General features: G+C 50.6%; 2 protein-coding genes across 2 annotated transcripts in view; one reads left to right on the top strand and one right to left on the bottom strand.

The window, feature by feature from the left end:
• GPR137C (G protein-coupled receptor 137C) overlaps positions 1-13,432 on the top strand; it is a gene marked incomplete at its 5' end in the record, with an annotated part of 17,020 nt that extends 3,588 nt beyond the window's left edge. Inside the window, 6 exons of the mRNA XM_009289889.1 lie at positions 7,160-7,203; positions 7,971-8,199; positions 11,363-11,512; positions 12,081-12,203; positions 12,343-12,458; positions 13,261-13,432. Coding sequence (XP_009288164.1) covers positions 7,160-7,203; positions 7,971-8,199; positions 11,363-11,512; positions 12,081-12,203; positions 12,343-12,458; positions 13,261-13,432 — 834 coding nt within the window. The remainder of the gene's footprint in view (positions 1-7,159; positions 7,204-7,970; positions 8,200-11,362; positions 11,513-12,080; positions 12,204-12,342; positions 12,459-13,260) is intronic.
• A 4,843-nt stretch (positions 13,433-18,275) lies between these two features.
• The window catches only part of ERO1A (endoplasmic reticulum oxidoreductase 1 alpha), a 22,574-nt gene continuing 20,507 nt past the window's right edge, over positions 18,276-20,342 (bottom strand). Inside the window, exon 16 of the mRNA XM_019474777.1 lies at positions 18,276-18,698. Within this exon, the coding sequence (XP_019330322.1) occupies positions 18,638-18,698 (61 nt within the window). The 3' untranslated portion in view covers positions 18,276-18,637. The remainder of the gene's footprint in view (positions 18,699-20,342) is intronic.

The following is a 20,342-nucleotide window of genomic DNA, read 5'->3' as shown; positions in this document are numbered from 1 at the left end:
CCTGCTCCCGGGTGGGGCTTTCCCCTTTGCAACCCTACGAGGGGTGGCAGTGCCACGGGGGGGTCTCTTGGGGGACTGTTTTGCATCTTTTTTTTGATTGATTCCCCTTCTCTAAAGGGGACCAGAAAGTGGCAGCAGCAGGGGCTGCTCTGGCCTGGATTGATGCCAACCATTACGTCACCAGCTAGAGCCTCTTCTGCTATTGTTGCTGCGCTCCCTCCTTCTCTCCATCTCTCCGCTCCGCTGTGAACTGGGCTTGTTGTTCTGCAGCTTTTTGTCAGACAAAAACCCCGAGATCCCTCTGCCTCCCCAGACAACAGCCCCGGGCTGGAGAGGTGGGCCCCCTCGTAGCATAAAGATTGCTGCTGGGACAGTGCGGAGCTGCTCGTTATTGTTGCTGAGCCATATTCCTCCTTTTCTGGGTTCCCCATCACTTGTTTTGTGGCTTTTATCCTCCTTTCTCTAGTCCTTTCACTTGTCTTTATCTTTTAAAGCCTTGGCTCTCCCCTCCCCTCTCTCCTCTGAATATTTTGTTTCTGCTCCAGTTTCTTGTGAGCAGCCCTTTGCTTGCCTGCCTTCCAGTTTGGTGACTTGTTTCATAAATAGGCAGTACTTTCCTTCCAGCTTTGTTGTTGTTGTTCAGATTCTTTGCTCTGCAGCTCTCAGCTGTTAGCCAGCCTCACAAAGGAATCGCTAACACACAGCGAAATCGCTCCATCGCTCCGATGTGTCACCGATGGGAGTTATGATTTCATTTTCCCGAGGACATCGACATTCACATGATAATGTGAGACTTGGAGCAATTGGGTTGTTCAGCTGTTTTGGTTCTTCCCCCTCTGACACAAACACCTGGAAGCTGGGGTAAACTGCCCGTTGCAAAAGCTGTTGATGTTAGATATGCTGCTGATCAAGTGGCAGCAAAATAACAAATGCTGCATAGTGTGCATAATCCATCTTGTCTGTTAAAGGGAGCCTGACCTACCAATTGCTCCAACTAGTAGGTGTTTGTGTTCCTTGAAAGGCAAGCTGAGGAGGGGATCCTGTGTTCTGGTACCACAAAGTGGCTGGATTTCTGTTTTCCACTAAGTTACTGGACTTGACAGCAGATTTGCCTCTTTGCAGGCTTGTTAAAAGGTTCCTTTAAAGAACAGCAAAGTAAATTCAAATAGGTTCTCAGGCATCCCTTCCTCCCACGATATCTGTTTTTCAGTGGACTCTGGCTGAATATACCCCATTTCTTTCTCCTTGAAGACCTAGAGCCAAGGGAAATCCTGTCTGAGGAAATAAGAGCTCAGAATCTAGAGTGGGGAAGGATAAAATGACTTACTAAAATGGCTATGCATGCTTAGTTACAGAGAGGGTCGGACACTTGGCTGTCACAAGCACTTTGTGGTGTTTGTGGGTGAACTCACAGTGGTGGTAGGTAGTGAAGTCTGCGGCTCCAGACGTTTGGAGAAAGAGTGCGGCTAGATGGACTGAAAGCCTTTGGTGCTTTTCTGGCTTCCATTTTAACAAAAGAAATGATGCCCAGTATTGATATTTGGCCTCTTCTGTGTGGGGAGCAGGCTGATAAAACTAGCCCACCCTTCTCTTGACAGAAGGGTGTCGTGTGCTGAGACGCGTGTGGCTTGGCTGTGTTCAGTGCTTCTCTTAAAGCACAGGAGGAGTTGTGTTAAAGGGGCTTAGGGTGTAATTAAACAAGAATTGTCACTACCTGGAGGAAGGAGAGAAGCTATGGTGGAACCACAGCAGTTTAGCTCAAGTGGCTCAAGATTTAGAGGTGACTGGTATGTTTACTAGTGTGACTTCAAGCAGAACCTGCTGTGGAGGGCCCATCCGTTCTCAGTTCTTAAGGGCCAGTTGGTAGCAACCTATAGAAGGGCATTGGGCTTCTGCTACTCTGGGGGTGGCATCCTGGTCTGAGGTGCCCTCAGATAAAAGCATAGGCTGCTTCTGTGCTGAAGGCCTGGCTAATTGTCTTTGTACACAGTGCCTCCTTTGTGGAGATGCTGGAGAAATGGCATCTGTCTAAGCAGTGGAAGAAAATGTGGCCTGTGCATGTTGTTTGAGCTAATCTTGCTTGATTTACGGAGCTCCTCAGGCTATGTACAAGCTGAGGATTAAATGGTGCTGGGTGGGGGAAGAGCTCCAGGAAACAACAAATACCCAGGGAGAGCTAGCGTTATTTTGCACTTCAGGCTGTTCTGGGGCTAAAATTCAAACTCATGAAACTGCCTAGTGTTTCTCCTTTCTGTGGGGAGATGCTATCCTTTTCCTATCCCCTCTTGGCCCCTGAGATTCCTGAGGGGACGTGGAGGCCTGACAAAACACGTGTGGGATGCTTATTTGGTGGTGACAGTTTCTTTTTGTCACTGCCTTATTTCTACCTGGAACATCAAAAGGTGTAATGCCTTTTGCTTCAGCGTGTCTCTTCCTTTCTGCTTCAGCTTGTAAAAGAATGAGTTCCTTTCCAGGAAATCTGAAGTTCAGAGTATGTCAGGTCAGAATTCCTCAGATCCACTCCCAATCTTGCCTCAAACAGGCAGAACAATGGCTCAGATATCCAACTCAGGGTGCTTCTCTGCCTTGCTTTTTGGAATAGCTCCTCTGCTGCCAGCTAGACATCTGCTTGAGTAATGCTGCCTTTCCCAAGACTCTGCCAGTTCCTGCTTTCCCCCAGGTCATTGTCAGGAGCACAGTACATGGAAATGTAGCCACAACAACATTCATCTTGACCCTTTCAAAGACCTTCTTGAGCACTTGGCATCCTTGCCTCGCTTGGGAGTCAGCAACTGTGTGCAACAATGAGTAAGGCCTTCTGCTGGAGTGGTGAGGCTCTGATGGGCTGCTCTGCCAGACTGGCGTTGCCATAACCCTTAACCTGTGTGGGTTTCTTTAAGTGCTCCATCTGATTAGATGACATCAGCCTCTCTCATCCCTTGCTGCTCTAATTGCACTGGAGCAGACATGCATGGAAAGAGCATCCAGCCTGGGAGCCGTTTGTCCTTGCTGTCCTGTATCTTCCTGCCTTCTCAGATGGAAAACTGGAAAAGCCTCCATCCGCTCTTGCACTCTTCCACCTTCCTTGCCTAGCAGACACCTCTGCCTCAGAGGGACAGCTGGTAAGGGGTCACTTAAACTCAAAACTGCTCCATCCCATAGCTGATGATTCCCATGGGCCCCCTGGTTCCCAAATGAACAGGTGGCCATGCCAGCAACCAGCTATTCTAGGAAATCAGGGTACATGCAAGTTGCACCTTGTGTTCATGATGGTGTAGGATTATCTCAGTATTAGTGGGGATGGTGAGAGATCCTCCTCACAGATAGTTCCAACTTTTCCTCTGAGGGGTGGGTGGGGGCTTGAACACTTGTTATGGGGTGTAGTCCCAGAATAGTCTCTGCTCTGATCCAATGCTCGGTGCTGAATGACTGTGGCGAGAGAAGGAATCTAATCTGGCTGTGGATGTTCTTGCAACTGATTGAGGGCTGTGTTCGTGTCAAGGCAGGACATGGTTATGTCTTGTATCTCGAGAGCCCAAACTCATGATTTCTTTATGGAACAAAAGAGACTTTGATTCCATCAGACAGACAATGACAAGTTTCTGGCTCTCCTGGATCTCTCAGATCCGTTGTGAATGGCTGTACCAAAACCAAGCTGAAGTGCTCTCTGAGGCTCAACGTTAGGGCTAAGGTCCTGGCTTGTACAGGTACTGAAAGTGGTCCTTGGAGCCATCTGTGGGATATGGTGACTGTCGCTTGTCATCTTCTCTTACAGCTGTGACACCTCCAGTACACCTTCTAAGGATGAGTCTGTTTCTTAAACAATGCTCTGAGAACATACCCTTAGCAAGTTCACTTTCTGGGCTCAGTGATGTGAGCAAGGTATTCACTTCTGTGAAATATATCCAGTCATCACAAAAACAAAAGCCTCCAGCATCACAGGGGACTTTGAGGTCTGTAGCCCTTCTTGGCCTTGCCTTCTTCCCAAGTCTGTGGTTGATGTGAAGCACTTAAAGGACTTGTGGCTCCAGAAAGACAACTGAGTATTGCCTAACTGTTATAAAAGGCTCGCTTAGGAGTAAAGGTTCTCAGTCCTGCTGCTCTGGGCTAGCAGAGATCTGTTCCTTGTTTTCAGCAGGCAATTGTGTGACTTCTGGGGCTGGCCTCTCAGCTAGCAACTGAAGGAACTGTTCAATTAGCAAGGGTTGCTACTAGCAACTTGGCATAATGCACCTGTTTGAGGGCAGGGGTCTGTGTTTCCTATTTTTATGAAGAACAGGACTACTCCTGAGCTCTCTGCATTGGCTTCTTCACAGCAGAACTCTCTACATCAGCTGTCCTTGGGCTTTGAAAGCAGCAGAGAGAATCCAGTGCTGAAAGTCTTGCAAGATTGTCTCAAGGATAAGAACCCAAAGGTGCATTGTGAACACTACTGGTGTCACCTGCTGACCCAGGCCCTGTGAAGAAAAAGCAACCTTCAGATGAGTTACTGTGTCTTAACTAAAACCACTGTAAACTGAGTGATGCCTGTTCTTTTCCTGAAGTTATAGGACTAAATAGCTGGGGGCTAATAAAAGTGTGAGGCTGGTGCTGTGGTGTCCCTCTGCTTTTAGTGGCAGCCGTCCAAGTGTGAGTCTTGGGTTGCCATTGCACTCTTAATCCTGAGACAGCTTTGTGTGCCTTAGTCCCCAGGGCTTGGGGCTGCAGGGGAGAGTCTTGGGAGACTGTCTTGCACAGGGCTGCTGCAGCTGCGGAAGCCGGCATCTTTTTGTTAGCTGGTGGCATTTCCCTGCTCAGCTGAGGGGCTGTTCTCACCCAGGGTGATCAGCTGGAATACAAGCCAGGGACTTTTGTTTGCTCTGCTGTTCAGAGGCTGCGGTTCCAGACTGCTCTTCTGGGAGACAAAGCAGAAGTACAAATACCTCAAGTGGATTTCCATGCTGCGTGAATGGGTGCTGAACCAGGAGGTTTCCCAGCTGGATGTCCTTGATGTCTGTTTTGACACTCCTGAAGTGCTTGAATGTAGCCTACAGGCAAACTAAGGATAGGGGAGGATTTGGGGATTTTTCTGTTTTGAAGTCACCACATGGTCCTTCCAAGGCCCAGGTTTCCTGTAACTCAGATGAGCTTTGGGGCTCAGAGTGGATTATGCCATGCTTCTGTACTTCTCTGGGCTGGAATAGGCCAGGACAACCAGGTAGAGGGCTTCAGAGACTGCTTGTAGTACTGTGCCCCTCGGTCATGGGGACTGGATACTTCCTTCTGCTGAAGTACTGTGTCTTGTTCCCCACTAAGTGCTTCTTGAGTTCATCCTCCCTCAGACTGGGGAGAGGAGCCAGACAGTGAAACTGGCTCTCAGAACAGGGTTGCTGAAGCTGTCCGATGCCCTGTAGGAGGGCTTTCAAATGCTTGAAACTACTACAGTGGATCAGACAACCCTCAAATCCTGAAGTGTCTCTGGAAATCCTGTTGGCAGGAGCCTGAGTTCTGAAGCTTCGGAGTGCCATCGCTACCTCAGTGCTGACTGGAAGGTGGGAGCCAAGAAATCCCATCAGGAAAAAAAGCTGACTAAGGGTGCCTTGTAAGAGAGGAGTGATCCTTCACCGCAGCCACAGTCTGGAAGCTGCGGGGAGGACTCCTTGCAGAAGCAGTGAAACTAAACCTCCACACCTCTGCAGTGATTCCACAGTGGTCTTGTGCTCACCCCACAAGTACATGTCTGCTGGATCTGGCTAGATGGCTCTCTACCTCTTCCCAAGTTCCTTCAAAGCCTCTAGTTAGGACACGAGCTTTGTCTGAGACTGAATGTGACCTTCAGCTCTGGGATCCTTCCTGGTGGGGTCTGTACCAGGATCTGCATTTTTTGCAGGACAAAACCCAGTTCCTGCCATGGCTGTGCTGAATCAGTGTGTGACAAGCGAGCCCCATGTAGCTCTGCCAGCATGCTGCTTTCCTGCTGCTTGCCCTGACCGCGTGTGAGCACCAGTTACCTGTCCCCTTGCAGCAGGACTGCTGTGCTCACATCCAAGCTGTGACTTAGGAGTGTGTCCGCACCTTCCCAAACCGTCTGTACTTCCTTAGGCTAGAAGTCCTGCCCCTGTAGGCTTCATCAGGAGCCACCCTCCAGCCCAAAGGGACATGGAAGCTTGTCTGCCATATTGGAAAGAGTGTTGCCTGAGTATGAGCTGATGGTTCTCCTCCAGCCTTCCCAACCCAAATGGCTGGGGGTGCAGGCATGGCTTCAGTACCCTGCAGTCTGAGGAGAGGCCTGTGAGCCTTTGCTTTGAAGCACCGGTCCTTCTTGTGCAACTTTCAGCTTGAGACTCCTAATCCCTTGTGTGGTGAGGAGATTCACAGAACCCAGATCCACTCTTGGACAGAGTGCGTGTTGCTTTGAAGAGTGAAATAGATGACAGTCAGTTATTTGCAGACTAATACACTTGTCTGTCAAGTGTGCCATGCAACTTGGCAGGCTGGGCCTTCCACCTCTGGAGGACTTCCTACCATCTCAGAGTTACTTTTCAGGTGTATTTGACCTACAGACATCTTAAGGGTGGAGGAGCTGTGAGCTCCAAATGCTTGCTGTGGCCTATGGGTCCATAATCCAATACCAGAGGGCTATTTTAGATCAGCTATTTGTCTTGCTAAAGCACAGCAGCTGAAGCAGCCTTCTCCAACAGGAGAATCAAGTGTGATTGAGGTCCTAAAATATGCAGCACAGAACACTGGGCAAAGATGTATTTTTGAATGTTCTTAGTGACTGCTAAACTCCCTGCTTTTCTTGAAGTCCTTAGGTGTGGTGTTATTTAAGTCCTTGTCACATATATGATATTAAATATGTTTATAGCGACATGGTTTAGTGGTGGACTTGGCAGTGTTAGGTTTGTGGATGGACTCGATCTTGAAGGTCTTTTCCAACCCAAATGATTTTAGGATTCTATGCCTATTGGACACCTACATTTGGGCTTGGCTCTTGCCGGAAAAAGAATACCAGTCTTTCTTGCATGTGGGTCCAGTGCAAGACTTGGTGCTAATAGACAATCTGGAGTCCTTCAAGATGTCCAAGTGGATGCTGGCTTCCCTGTTGTATATATCTTTACTAAGCTTAAAGGAGAACTGTAGGTCATGTTAAGTAATGCTGTGCAAATCTTTCCCCTAGGTCATATTCAAAGTGAAATGTGCAGCTGAATTCAACAAGTACAAGTAAGTGATACTTTTCTAACGTTGCCTTCAAAGCTGGCTTAAGGTGAACTTGTGCTGCGGTGCTGGGAATGGGAACTTCAGACCCAAAGACTGAACAGAGCTAGTGCCATACCTTGTTGTGCTCTGACAAAGGATCAGTGTTGTGCCTTGGAGCAGGACTGGGAGCTTCAAGGGTACCAAGGAAGCTAAAGCATGTGCTGTGTGCCTCCATACATGTCATCAGCATCCCAGTACTGGTGCTGCTAGCAAACTACATGAACTCTTGAGGTCATTCTGAGCTGTCCCACCCCCAGAAAAAGATCTGCAGGATAAGGCTTGAGCAATAGGTGGGACCTGTTTGTGCAGCCCAGGTGCTTCCTAGCCATTTCTAGCAAAACCCACAGTGGAAAATGCAAGCTCCAGTGGCTTTCAATAAAGAAGTTGCAGTGGTTGTGATGACTCATAGCTTATTGACTGAAGTTAATGCAGAGCTAGAGCAATGCTTAAAATCTGCAAGATAAGAACCTGACTGTCAGAAGATGAGTCTTGTAACTCATGACTACTTACACTGCTCATGCATTATGAGAGCAGCTCAAACAAATATTCTGTAGACTTGGGCTGTCGATACAACCACTGAAACTTGGTGGAATGTCTGATCTTCACAGCAAGCAGAGCACTGGGCATGCTTGGAGGTTCTCTTGCCTGATGAGACAGGAGGGTGGTGGAGAACAACACCAGAATTGTCTGACTTGAACTCCATTTTTTTTTTTCCCCCACCATCTCTCCAGGGTCCTGTTGTATCTGGGCTCCATATTTACCAGCCTCCTCTTCTTAGTTGTGAACTTAACTTGTGCAATGTTAATCCATGGTGAGGTCCCGGAGGACCAGCTGAGGTGGACAGTCCTTGCCCGTGCCCTGGTCAACGACAGCCTCTTCATCCTCTGTGCCATCTCGCTGGCTTGCTGCATGTGCAAACTGGGAAAGATGTCTTCAGCGAATGTCTACCTCGAGTCTAAGGTAGGTAAATGCCTTGTAAACTACACTGGAACTGCACCATCATCAGCTGGATTCTCAACTGGATCTGTGTGTGCTTACTTAGAGCAATGCTGGCCTGGTTGCACCTGAGCTACTCTTGCTCAAATATTCCTTCCAGGGTGGAGGTGGCAGCTCTTGGACTCCTCTGTCCAGAAAGTGCATGCTCCTGCTGTAGGAATGAGGTGCCCTGCACATTTTAGGGGAATGCATTGTCTGCAGCTTTGCTGGCACAACAGGAGACTTAAGAGCTGCTTATGCTTTTCAGGTTTAGAAGTATAACTTAGGGTTTGACTGGAAGAGAGGGTTCTCTAAGAGTAGCAGATGCAGTTTCTGCAGTATATTGCCACTAAGGACAGTAAAGTCTGCAGCATATTGTTATTTCTGGCAGATGCATAACAACTCTGCAAAGGGGATCCCCCCAGCAGTCCAGCTTTAGCTGCCTGCTTGCCTGAGCCAGAGGCAGTGCTCGCCTGTCCTGGATGAGATGAGCATTTTAGGAGGGGAGGAGAAAGTTGCTGTAGGTCCTGCCCCAAGGCAGAAGGATGGGTGAGGGTCTGAACATACACAACTCTGATCCACTTTCCTACTTGCTTGAGAAGACACCAGCAGTCTCACCTTAGTGTGGCAGTAGGCTGCAATTAAGTGTGTGCTTGAGCTGCCTCCTCTTCCTCTGGGAAGCCATATCACTCCTATCAAAGGCAGTGATTCCAGGGTGGGGACCTGGCCTGTTGAGAAGGGCAGACAGCAGTCTCTTGATGAGCCTGGAAACATCTATAGGAAAAACTTGAGCACTTGAGCATAGTCAGGCTCAGGGAAGTCAGCTGCCTGGCTCTAGTAGTTTTGAGCTACTGTCTTTTCCCAGTAGTACAGCTCCTCACCCCATATGCTCTGAATTACCTCTTTCCAGGTGTCAGAAGGTGGGGCTCTGGCCTCCTGCAGAGACCTTATTTCCAATGTGTCATCAATCAGGTGAATCTGTATGCTCTTAAAGTGCTGCCAGGCCTGGCTCAGGTGAGAGGCTGCCCAGAGTGTAGAGCTCCTGGAGGCTGTTGGATGGCTCTGTCCCCCCTCAGCAAGAGGATGAGGAGGGTGACAAGCCACCTTGCAGCAGACACTGCTACAAAGACATTCTGGATCCAGGCAACTGCCTTGCATTGGCTGGAGGCATCTCCTTGCTACTTAGCAGGCCATCTGCATGACAGCTCAAGTGGCTGCAGTCCACTGCCCCTTCTTTTAGAGAGGGCAGCTGAGTGAAAGCTGAGAGGGTGGCCAGAGCTGTGCTGTCAAGGTTGAAGCTGAGGCTTTCTGTAGGAGAAGTCTGGCTCTCTTAAGCAGCAGAGAGCTTCGGTGGTTGCCCAGAATCCTGGGAGTGGCTGCCTAGCTGGCTCTGGTGACAGCTGTCCACAGAGGCTGCAGATTGCAGCCAGGTGATCTGAAGTGAGACAGAGGAGCCATGACTAAGCTGCAAACCTGCTCGCATCCCTCCTTGCATGGGCCAGGTATCCAGCTCTCACTGGCCCTGGACACTAACTTATCAAGTTCACCCAGCAGTAGTTTACGAATGCATTAACTTCCTCTAGTTACATGCCTGAGGCTGCCTGTGGGGCTGTGCTCTTGTATGACATGCTCTCAAGAAGCCTGCTCTCAGGTTGAATACTCAACCTGACTGTCTGGTAAAGGTCTCTTGCATTCAAATGCTGTCTCCCTTCCCTGCCTTGGAGGCATCCCCTGACTTTGTGTTGTGGAGGAGCTGCAAAAATAGGGTGGGGATGAGCAGAAGTGTTAAACAAATGCCTGAAAAGGCTGTCCTGCCTCCTGGACTCTAGCTGTGGACCTGCTGACTCAAAACAATACAGCAAGGTTGGAGGGGCCCGGTGAGGCTGCTGCCTCCACTGAAGGTAGGAAGGTTTGAGCCATTTGACACTTGAGAGGGCGGCTGTGCTATTGAACTGCTGCCAAATCCTATACTATGGTCCTTGTCAGCTGGAGACTTGCTTCACTAGCCTTTCTGCCTCTTATTCCGCTGTCCTGAATACCAAGGGCTCAGCTAACAGTGCTAGGGCAGGCTGTGTTCTTGTGCTTTGGTGGTGTCACAGGCACTTGTCTGTCAGCAGCACTTTCACGTTGCCTCTTCCAAGACAGTCTTGAGCAAGTGCTGTAAAGCTAGGAAAATAGAGCTAGCGTACCTATAGCTTGGATGTGGAGCAGGTCAATGAGATGTGCTTCCTGAGCTGATTGTCTCTCTAAATACAGAGGCAAATCAGCTGCTGGGATGTGGTTGTCTGCCCACTTACTGGCTTCTGAAGTGCAGTGACTGGTGGCTACCAGTAGCTATTAAAAGGCTTCACGGGTGTATCTAGCAAAGAAATGGAGACACTTGCAGATCTTCAAGTAGCTTCCTCTCCCATGGCTAGCCGTCCAGGAAAGGTAGGTACCGTGACCCTCAGGTACCTCACGCAGCTATCCTTCTGACAGCACTGCGTCTGAAACACTGTGGAGAAAGCTGCTCTTCACCCAGCACAGGACGGCTCGCAGGAGGCAGGGGTCCCGCAACATCTAGCAGCCCTTTAGCACGCTGCTCCGTGTACAGCAAAGCCTGATTTGTCCCACAGCAGCGCTGGGGTTCAGGTGCTGGTTCTTTCTGCCTGTTCTCAGAGTTGCCCACCCTAAACATTTGGGCTTCTTTCCTAGACAAATGCTGTGTTCAATGTCAGGGGTGCCAAACTGCTGCAGAGTGAATGAGCCGGGTGGACATCTCTGCTGTAGTGTCTGATCAGGGTGTAGAAGCAGCAAGATGACTTTCTTGATGGTTGTTGGTTGGCCTTCTGGAGACTACCGCAGTAAGGCAGTGGGTGGGATAGCATCTCTCTGGACCACCAGTTTGAAGCTGACTGCTAAGATCCTGAGAACGATGCTCCTGTGCCTCGAGTCTTCCCTGCTCCCTGGTGACACTGGCTGTATAACTGCTACTGCAGTGAACTCATCACACAAGGAAGCTCTTAACCAGCTCTGAATATTTTAGCAACAACATACAAATGTTCTAGGTCATTCTTGCCTGTACAGCTTCTCATGCATTTAAAGGAGGGGGGGAATTGCAGCTCTATAGGAAGGTCTGTATTGAAACTGTTTTTTCTTCCTGTTCTAGGGAACATCTGTCTGCCAGGCTATTCTTGTGGGATCTGTAGTCGCTCTTCTGTATTCCTCAAGGGCTTGCTATAACCTGGTAGCTGTGGCCATATCTCCAGACAATGTTCCTGGTCCTTTTAACTATGGCTGGGACAACCTTTCGGACAAGGTGAGTGTCTGTGGCCCTCAATCCAGAGCTAGTAAAGTGAAAGGCAGTTACTCTACCATCCTGTGAGGGCATGTGCAGGTGAAAAGGGGGCTACGTGGGGATGCCTGTTTCACTGAATCCCCAGACGAGCTGGCTTTCTGCCTTCAGAAGCCCTGCTTGCTCTCTCCACCAGAGCAAACCTGAATCTTCCTCTACCTGGCTACTTCTTCAGGAGGGATTCCCTGTTGTGGTCTTCAATTTTAGCCTGTCAGCTCCTCTTTTGGGGGAGAGGAGGAACAAGTCAACTAGAGCAGAAAAGCAATGCTTAATCAGGTGTGGCTGTGTGCAAGGGAGAGTCGCTGGTGTAGGGAGGGAGCCAACAGTACCCTGCTAGTACACTGAAGAGAACTAGCTCACTAAAACCAGTAGCAGCAGTCAGGTAAGGGTTGCTATTCTGGTTTAGGGACTCTGCCTTCTTAAGGGTTTCTCTGCATTCCTCGTTCTAAGCTGTGTGCTGTGACCAGCTTTGGGAGCTGTGTAGCTCCACTGATGGCTAGGATTATACAGAGACCTCAACTTCTGTCCACAGGTGCATGTGGAAGTGAGCAGTGAAGAATATGTGGTGTTTGGAGTGGTCCTCTTCCTCTGGGAGCTGGTGCCAACGACTTTCGTGGTGCTGTTCTTCCGGGCTCAGAGACTGAGTCAGAACTTGGTAGGCCGGAGCAAGCTGCTGTAGCTCGAGTACCCCTGTGCAGGGAGGAGCCCCAAAGTGCCTGGGGCAGGGGGGGCAGGCCTTTAGGAAGACTGTCAGAAATATCTCACTTCTGGCCTAACTCCTTTCTCTTTAACAGACTCCGGCGGGGATGGTCAATAGTCACAGTTACAGCTCCAGAGCCTACTTCTTTGACAATCCGAGGCGCTACGACAGCGATGATGACTTGTCACGGCTTGGGGCCAGAGAAGGAGGGTAAGCATTGTTGGGCAAGTGAAAGCACAGCTGCTGTTCTGCTGCCCTGTGTGGAAGCAACAGAGCTCTTGGCTTCTACTCTCAGGAAAAAAATCTTGGTATAAGAGGAAGCTTGGGCAAGGTGGATGGGGCAAGGGGCGGTCTGACTGAGCTTGTTTTTGTTCCCTTCTGCAGCTCACAAGGAGCTATTTTTATTAGACAGAAGCGACCAGCTCTGAGAGGTGGATATCGCACTGGGTGCTCACAGGTAGAAATATGCAGTGGCTACAGACAGGAGGCCTCATCCAGGAGGGCTGATCTTGCTAGGACCCTTCCTCAGCTGTGGGGGCAGAGGGCTCTTAAATGACCTCCGGAGGAGTTTCTCCACTGGAAAGTGAGAGGTGGTGAAGTTCTGGGAGGGATGTGGTCTCTGGGAGTCAACTGGGACAAAACTCTGCAGGAACACCTGGTGTGGGGGAGAATTCTCATCCCTAGCAAAATTAAGGGGAAACCTGATGGCCCTGTCCTTCACTTGCTGCTCAGGGGTCTGAACTCCACCTGCCCAGGGCTGTAGTGAGGGGTTCAGAGGTTCTGGCTCTTCTTGACCAGTTTTGTAGGGCCTGGTGCTCGTCTCCTTGTACCTGTTTCCTCAAAGCCAGGTTCCTTGGAGATGTGGTGCCTGCATGTCATAGCCTGCTTCTGCAGACTTGGACACCCTGATCAGTGCTGGGAGCAGAAATTTTTTCCTAGCAGCGGAGACTAGCCGCAGCCAAATTATTCATCTCTAAGAGTCCATGTTTGGTTTTTCTGTCTCTCCTCCCAGCTTGGCCACCCCTCAGTGCCCTGGCTGCTATGGGTCCCTGGCTGGGAATGACAGCTACGCGGTGGGTCCCCATCTCGGCGGAACCGCTACAGACAGTGCCCCCTTGCTCTTTGCCGCAGGCGGCTCGGAGATGAATAATCACCATAGCTCTTACCCTGCACCACAGAACTGAAGAGGCTGCGAGGTCCCTTTCTTCCCAGAAGTGGCATTCATGTAGGATTGTAAAACCTGGTTTTCTTTCCTTCTTCCCTGAAGCCGCTACAGACAGTGCCCCCTTGCTCTTTGCCGCAGGCGGCTCGGAGATGAATAATCACCATAGCTCATACCCTGCACCACAGAACTGAAGAGGCTGCGAGGTCCCTTTCTTCCCAGAAGTGGCATTCATGTATAGGATTGTAACCTGGTTTTCTCTTTCCTTCTTCCCTGAAGCATCTAACTCATCGACACAAACATTCCACTACCTGCTGCAGCTGTAAGCAGGACTGAGCCTACAGCTGCAGGCAGTAAGCAAGAGAACTTGTGACTTTAAGGTACCATGTAGCAAAGTGAAGCTGAACTCTGTGGAAGCTTTTTCTTGGTCTGGTCTTCAAGATGTTGGCAGCTAAATGCACCAGAGCTTCCTCACTAGAAAAGAAACATCAAATGCATATTTGCACTTTTATCTGCACACTTGGAAGGAACGAATCTTGCTCAGACTGTGCTTGGTCTGAGACTGTTCTAGTTACTCTTTTAATTGCACATCCATAGCTGGGAGAGGCACTGTCTTCCTGCAAAGACGTGTTCAGTGAAGTACTCTGCATCCTGACTCACTTGGGAGTGTGAAGCTCTGTTAGCTGAGCGTGTTACGGGCAGGGCCTCCTGCGGTGAATGTTAAAGCATACTGTGCCATATTCACACCCAGCAGGGCTGATGCCTCTGGGCTGAGTGTGGTCTTGCTCTGACTGCTGGTCCTCGTTTCACCTGATCGATTGCTGAACTGTCCTACCTAGGACTGTGGGTTCAAAGCTGAGCTCAAAGGGTATCCTAGCAGAGGCCTGTGAGGGTGAGATCAAGTGCTCCTACTGGCATTAAGATCACTATGTGGAACCAACCCACTAGCTTACGGCAAAGGAAGAGGGCTGGCTTGGACGGTGGCTTCTGTCAAGCGAGGGGGCTAGACTTTATAGGCTGCTGCCTTGTGGGAAAGCTCAGAGCTGGAGCTGGCTCAGCAAGAGTGTGCGTGCAGGAACATGTGTGGCCCAAAGCACATGTAAAACTAGGGCTGCTTTAACTGGTGGGTGGTGAGAGCAGTCCTGCTCCCCCCTCCTCTTCACCCATGGTGGGGCTCCCCTTGTCCCCCTCAGTATTAAATTGCGTTTAGCAGATAACCAAGAGTTTTAACCTGAAGTGAATGTGAACCGGTGGGGTCCCCAGTGAGGTGCAGGAGGTGTCTGTCTGCTTGTGGAGGCAATGCCCGCTGTTGCAGAGGGAAGTGGCAGATGCTGTGGAGGTCTGGTCCTGGGGCTCCTTGCTCTCCCCTCCCCTGCCATGGGGCAGGACTGTGGGCCTGGAGTCCTCCCACTGCCACAGTAGCTGTGTACACAGGGCTTGAGTGTGCGGGGTCAGTCTGGGAGGAGGTTTGTCTGTCTCTCTCTAACCAAAATAGCCAAGTTTGACCTGGCCCATAGCTCCATTGGGCCCTTGGAGATGAGGCTTGATGTTATTCCTGGCTTGTTCCTCAGCCCTATGCGGGGATGAGCAAAGCAGCTTTGGACACAGACTTGGACGGAGGCACCGGTCTGCGGAGGGACCTCTAGTGACAACCTGAACTGGAACTGCTTTTAACCTACCTAGAGCTGCTCCTGCTGTTCAAACTCAAGTCTGACACTGAAGGACCCAGCCGGGGTGAAGGACTTGCCTGTGCATGGAGTGGTACGGTGCTGCCTGGCTCTGGGCGTGGGACGCTGGTCTGGTGTCAGAGGGACCCTGAGCCAGCCTCAGTGTCTGCTGTTGCGTGCAAGAGAAACCCCAAGCACTGGCGCAGCCCCGGCCTCTCCTCACTTGCTGTGTGCTCACTAGTATGGCCTGGTCACCCGATCACCCACCTTGCTTGTACTGAGCTAGATGTCACTTGTCACACTGAGAACATCCTGTCCCTCTGTGTGGTCTCCTGTGCTGGCTTGTGGGCCTCTTCCCTGCTAACCTGCTTTGCTCTTGCCGGCCCAAAAAAAGGAGCAACCCCTGCTTCTTTTTGGAGAAGGCTCCAAAATGACAACTCTCAGCACCTCCCTCTTGCTCTAGTACTTGAACCAGGGAGTTCCACCCTGCCTGCCGTGGCTCTCCTGGCTGCTCCACCTCACGTGGTGTAAGGGACCTGTCTCCTTGCCTCGGCTGGGGTGCAGAAACAGGTTGCTCCATCTCAATCACCGCTTGACTTATGGCAAAGCTAACGAAGGACCTGGACTCAGTGCGTTGCCCTTCTTTCTTCTCCCATAAGTCACCAAAGACAGTAAGTGACGCTAGTGGCCCCTGTTCTTGCTTAAATTCCAAAGCACTAGGAGCACTTTAAGTTTTTTCTTTGGAGGGAAAGGAGCGTAGTGCAAAAAAAAAAATTAAAAAATAAAAAATTAAAGGGCTACAGGCTCATTGTTCATATTGCACTGAAGCACACAACAACAATACGATCTTCCTGGCGTTAGGATGGCAGGTCGGGGCAGTGAGTCTCGTTGCTAATGTACTCGTGAGTGACTGGCGAAGTGTTTTGGTTTTATTCATTTGTATGGATGGCTGTTAATTTCGAAACTCTGACCGCTCCTGCTGGGGCCAGTCCCATGTTTTACTGAAGTAATTTATAGCTGAGAAGTACAATGACTTTTTTAATGCATAGTTGCCTTTAATTAAACTTTCTTTCTTTTTTTTTTTTGGTATGGTTTAACAGTGTTTTGGCTTTGCAGTCAGGCAGCAGCTGGCTGCAACAGGAAGCTATGGCCAATGAATGTACCTATTTGTTCTTCACTAAACTGTAACCAAGCACTACTATGTTGAAATAAAAAAAAAAAAAGTTTCTCTGCTAGGTTGCTGCAGGCCTGGCTCCATTTTGCTCTTGGTGTGACCCAGCCTGGCCAGCTCCAGTCGTGGTCCTGCAGTCCCCCTTGTCCTGGCCAGGGGCTTGTTGGCTGTGCCAGCACAGGACCCCGGACATCTCAGACACCGGGTACCTCGGTGAAGCTGCTTCTTGATGGGCTGTGAGGGCTGAGTCAGGCTTGGTGTAGCTCGTTCCAGTGTGACTGTGGCATCCCTGTGAGTCCCTCTCTGGGCTTAAATCTGGTTGGGTGCAGAGCACCTGGAGGTGGTTTTTGCAGGGGGTCCTGCAGCTCCTCTTTGCAGCTGTGGTTTTCTGGGGCTGGGGAGGGCAGAGCAGCTTTCCTTCCCCCTGCCCTCACAGTGTGCTTTATCCTCTGATGTTTTTCGGGGCTGGCTGTGGCCCAGAGGGATGCAGTGCTTCCCCTTGTCCCCAGCTCGTGAGGTACAACATGCTCAAACCGTGTCCTCTGTGCCTCATCGCCTTCTGCTTCCACACGCACAGCTCCTAGGGCAGGTTGGGAGATACTTCAGGGTGTGGGCTGTGCTTTGTCCCCTTCTCGGGACCTGCGATCCCTCCAGCCTCTGCAGCACTGAGCTGTGGCGGAGCTGAAAACCTCAGCTCGGTAACTCGGTGCTTCCCTTATTTCCTTGCACCGCTTGCACAGGTTTATCTGTGTGGCCTTGAGCTTGCTGCAAATAGCAGCGGCTTAGCTGGAGCACACGCTGCATCTTCCTGTGCAACAGCACCTGCCCCCGCAGGCAGGTTTTGGGGGCTCTGGGGTGAAAAGCAGCACGGCTGCTGGGGCTGCCGCACCCCCTTGCTGCACGGGGCCGTGCTGGGGGTGTCGTGGTCTCTGGCAGTGCTGACCGTGCGTGACCCTGTCCTTTGCCCCTGTTGCAAAGGCGGATGGTGTAATCAGGGCTGGCGCTAGCCCTGCGGGACCCGGCTGGCAGTAGGACAGGGTGTCTCGCCCCTTACTTTGCTGAGAGAGATGGGTGGCTGTGGCTGACCTCTGCTCTGCCACGGCAGCTCTCTGTCCTACTTCCCCAGCTGCTTGTCCTTGGAGCGGCAAAATTCAACTTAGCTTCAGCCACTGAGCAGCTCTGCGCCGCCTCTGAGGAGCGGCAGCCCCACGGCGGGTACGTCCTTTCCCTTTTTAGCCCTGCCCGGCTACCAGCGTGAGACAAGCGGATCCCAAAAGAGGGCAAACCTGCTTTAACAGGCTGGGAGGGGCAGGAAGGCCAACAGGGCCCAGCGCTTGCTGCAGGAGAGAGGCTGTAACTCGGGTCCCGGCAGCAGCTGCTGCCCCACGGACAGTCGGCTGGGGTGCATAGGTACAGCTGACTGCTGGCTCCCCTTGCCCTAAATGAGGGGGGGGGGCCTTCAGGCACTGGCTGGAAGCAGAGCAGCTTTGCGGGGCTCGTAACGAAGGCCTGTTTTCTGCCACACCTCCGGTTCCCGACAGCAGAGCAGGTAGAGCCTTGCTGTGCTTGCCCTGCGTTTGCCTTAGCCTCGTCGTGTACCCGCCCTCTCCTTCCCACAAGAGACCAAACCCCAGAGCCACCTTTCAGAGCGCGCTTTTACTCCTCACCGGGCAGCGGGGGGCCAGCGCTGTTGCTCCCGCAAGGTTCTAGCCAGGATGGAGGCACAAGGCTGGCCAAACGGCGAGTAGCGGGGTTCCTCCAGCGTGCTGCTCCTTGGTTCATCTCCCCTTCCCTTCAACAAGGAAGCAAGCGCTGAAGCCCACAACACGCCCAGACCAGCAGGAACAGCCCGTTGCCACCAGGAAGAGGAAGACACCTTTGTACAGCAGCAGCTCTGAAGCACAGGGGGCTCCTATGATCCCTTGCAGTCTTTTTTTTTTTTTTTTAATGCAGCAGAAAGTTAGCGTAGAGATGCTGTAAGGGAGGGGCTGGTTGGAATCATGGAGCAGACAAGGAATTTTCCCCAAATTTATTCAGTGTCACAGTTCTTGCCCCACCTCCAGCTTCTGAAGGCAGAGAGAGAGGTCTAATCCATCAAAATAGCACAGCAGTATTTAAAGAAGTTACTCAGGATGATCTTCCAATATATAAAATAAACTTTACATATAGTCCCTGCTTTTATACACAAAAAAAAGTAGGTTTTTTTCCCTTGTACACAATATTTGTCATCAGCAGGTTACAGAGAGTCAGCTGGGAAGAGGAGGTCCAGCAAGTGGTCTTCACCGTGTTAGCGGTTGGGAGTGCGACGGAGTGATGGTGTTTGTCCATTTTTAGAGAACCCAGAACAGCCGAGCAGTAAAACTTTTAAGTCTCTCTTTCTCCAGTGAATTCACCGCATATTTTGTAAGATGTTCCTGAAGTTTTCCAGTTCTCTAACGCTTGTTGAAATCCTGGGTGCAAGGAAAGCAAAAGGGAAACATTGGAGCAACATATGCATCACGCCTTATTTAAAATTCAAGAGAAAGGGACTGCTATCAAGTAAAGCTTCACACAGCTCTTTCTTAGGAAGAGAGAATTTAGAATTTCAGCTAAATTAGGTTCTGGTTACAACCAGGCCCTTCACTAATTTCGCAGACTCTTTTTAAAGCAAACACTGAGAAACACAGTGGAACAGGATGTTGCAGAGAGCCCAGCAGTGATCAGACAAACCCATTAACTAGAGGTCAAGAAACAGACCATAATATTACCAGCTGTGCAGGCAGGTCGCAGAGTCTCCTTGCAATATAAGCTTGTTTCTTCTGAAGGGTTTGGGGTTTTGTGGTTTTTTTTTTTGAGTCGCCTACCTCATTTTCTTGCTGAATGCGTTTTGCCCCTGGAGCATCGGCGAAGATGCCGGGTCGGACTCTGAGGATACGGCCGTGAGCACCTCATCCGCAAAGGAGAGGTCTGCCCTTCCCAGCCAGGACAAACTTCGGTTTTAAGGAGGTTTTGAATAACCCAAATCACTTGTGAACAACAAGCAAAAGACGGAGGTCTGTTTTAAAAGGCTCTTCTAATCCAAGCAGGTGGGACACGACGTTGGAGTCTGAGAAAGAGCTGCCTGGCCCCAGTCTTTTCACGCAGCAGAGGACTCCTGGGGTAAAGTTTGAGCTGGGCAGCAGAGGGGGGGGAAAAGGGAAGAAAGAAAAAGGCTCTTTGCCTGCCAGCCCTCAACTTCCTCTGCAAACAGACGTTCAGAGGGTCCGTAAGTCTCCTGCACGCTGCTTTCAAAGGCTGCGTCGACACGGCACTAGAAGGGCCGAAGGAAGCCCAGCTCCTCTGGCCTGAGGGGAGCGCAGCAGCTGTGCTCAGGAGGGGAGCACCACAACATCCCTGGGGAAGAGTATTTTTGGGTTTTCTGAATTTGACTGACGCGCATTAGGGTCTCCCCCCTGCTGGCCGTCCACCCTGCAGAAGGTACAGTCAGCAGGTTTGAAGCGAGACGCAGCAGGACCCCCGAGCCCTAGCGTCGGCAGCAACGTCACCCGAAGAATCCTTTGAAAAACCTGTTTGCCAGAAACTCCGGGTCTGTCAACACCACTAAGCGGTAATGTATAACCGGAGTGTCTTGCAGTCTCCTCTCTCTCCTAAAGGCCTCGTTACCCTCCTTCACTGCCAAAACCTCCTCATCCAGCTCTCCACAAGGGCTGGACTGACGGATTCCTGCTAAATGCAACCATTGCAAACAGATCTGGGAAGGAATTGGTGGAAGTGAGAAGCTTGAAGGAGAGCTCTAAAGTGAACACAGAACAAGAACAGCAGCCCTTGCCTGGGGACAACATGCTCTGAAGAGAGAGTCACACAGTTTCTTAAAAATCACCAAATTCTTTGCCTCTTAATGCAAATGCTTCCTTGAATTCCTTACAGAAATGTAGAGTATAAAGAAGTTGTTTTAAATTGTTCCAACTGTTGCACTCCGTATTAACATCCTCGGATACTGGAGAGCTTCTTTATGAGACCGTATGATCAGAGCAGGAGTTAACACCAATATCGCTGATGAGAACTGACTGTTTAAGCTTAAATGGGATGTAACACAGCAGCTTGTGTAAAAGTAG

The sequence above is a fragment of the Aptenodytes forsteri genome, unplaced genomic scaffold (assembly GCF_000699145.1).
Source record: "Aptenodytes forsteri isolate BGI_AS27 unplaced genomic scaffold, ASM69914v1 Scaffold76, whole genome shotgun sequence".
NCBI classification, from domain to species: Eukaryota; Metazoa; Chordata; class Aves; order Sphenisciformes; family Spheniscidae; genus Aptenodytes; species Aptenodytes forsteri.
Note: the sequence above shows the minus strand (reverse complement) of the source record. Positions and strands in the feature narration are given on the sequence as shown.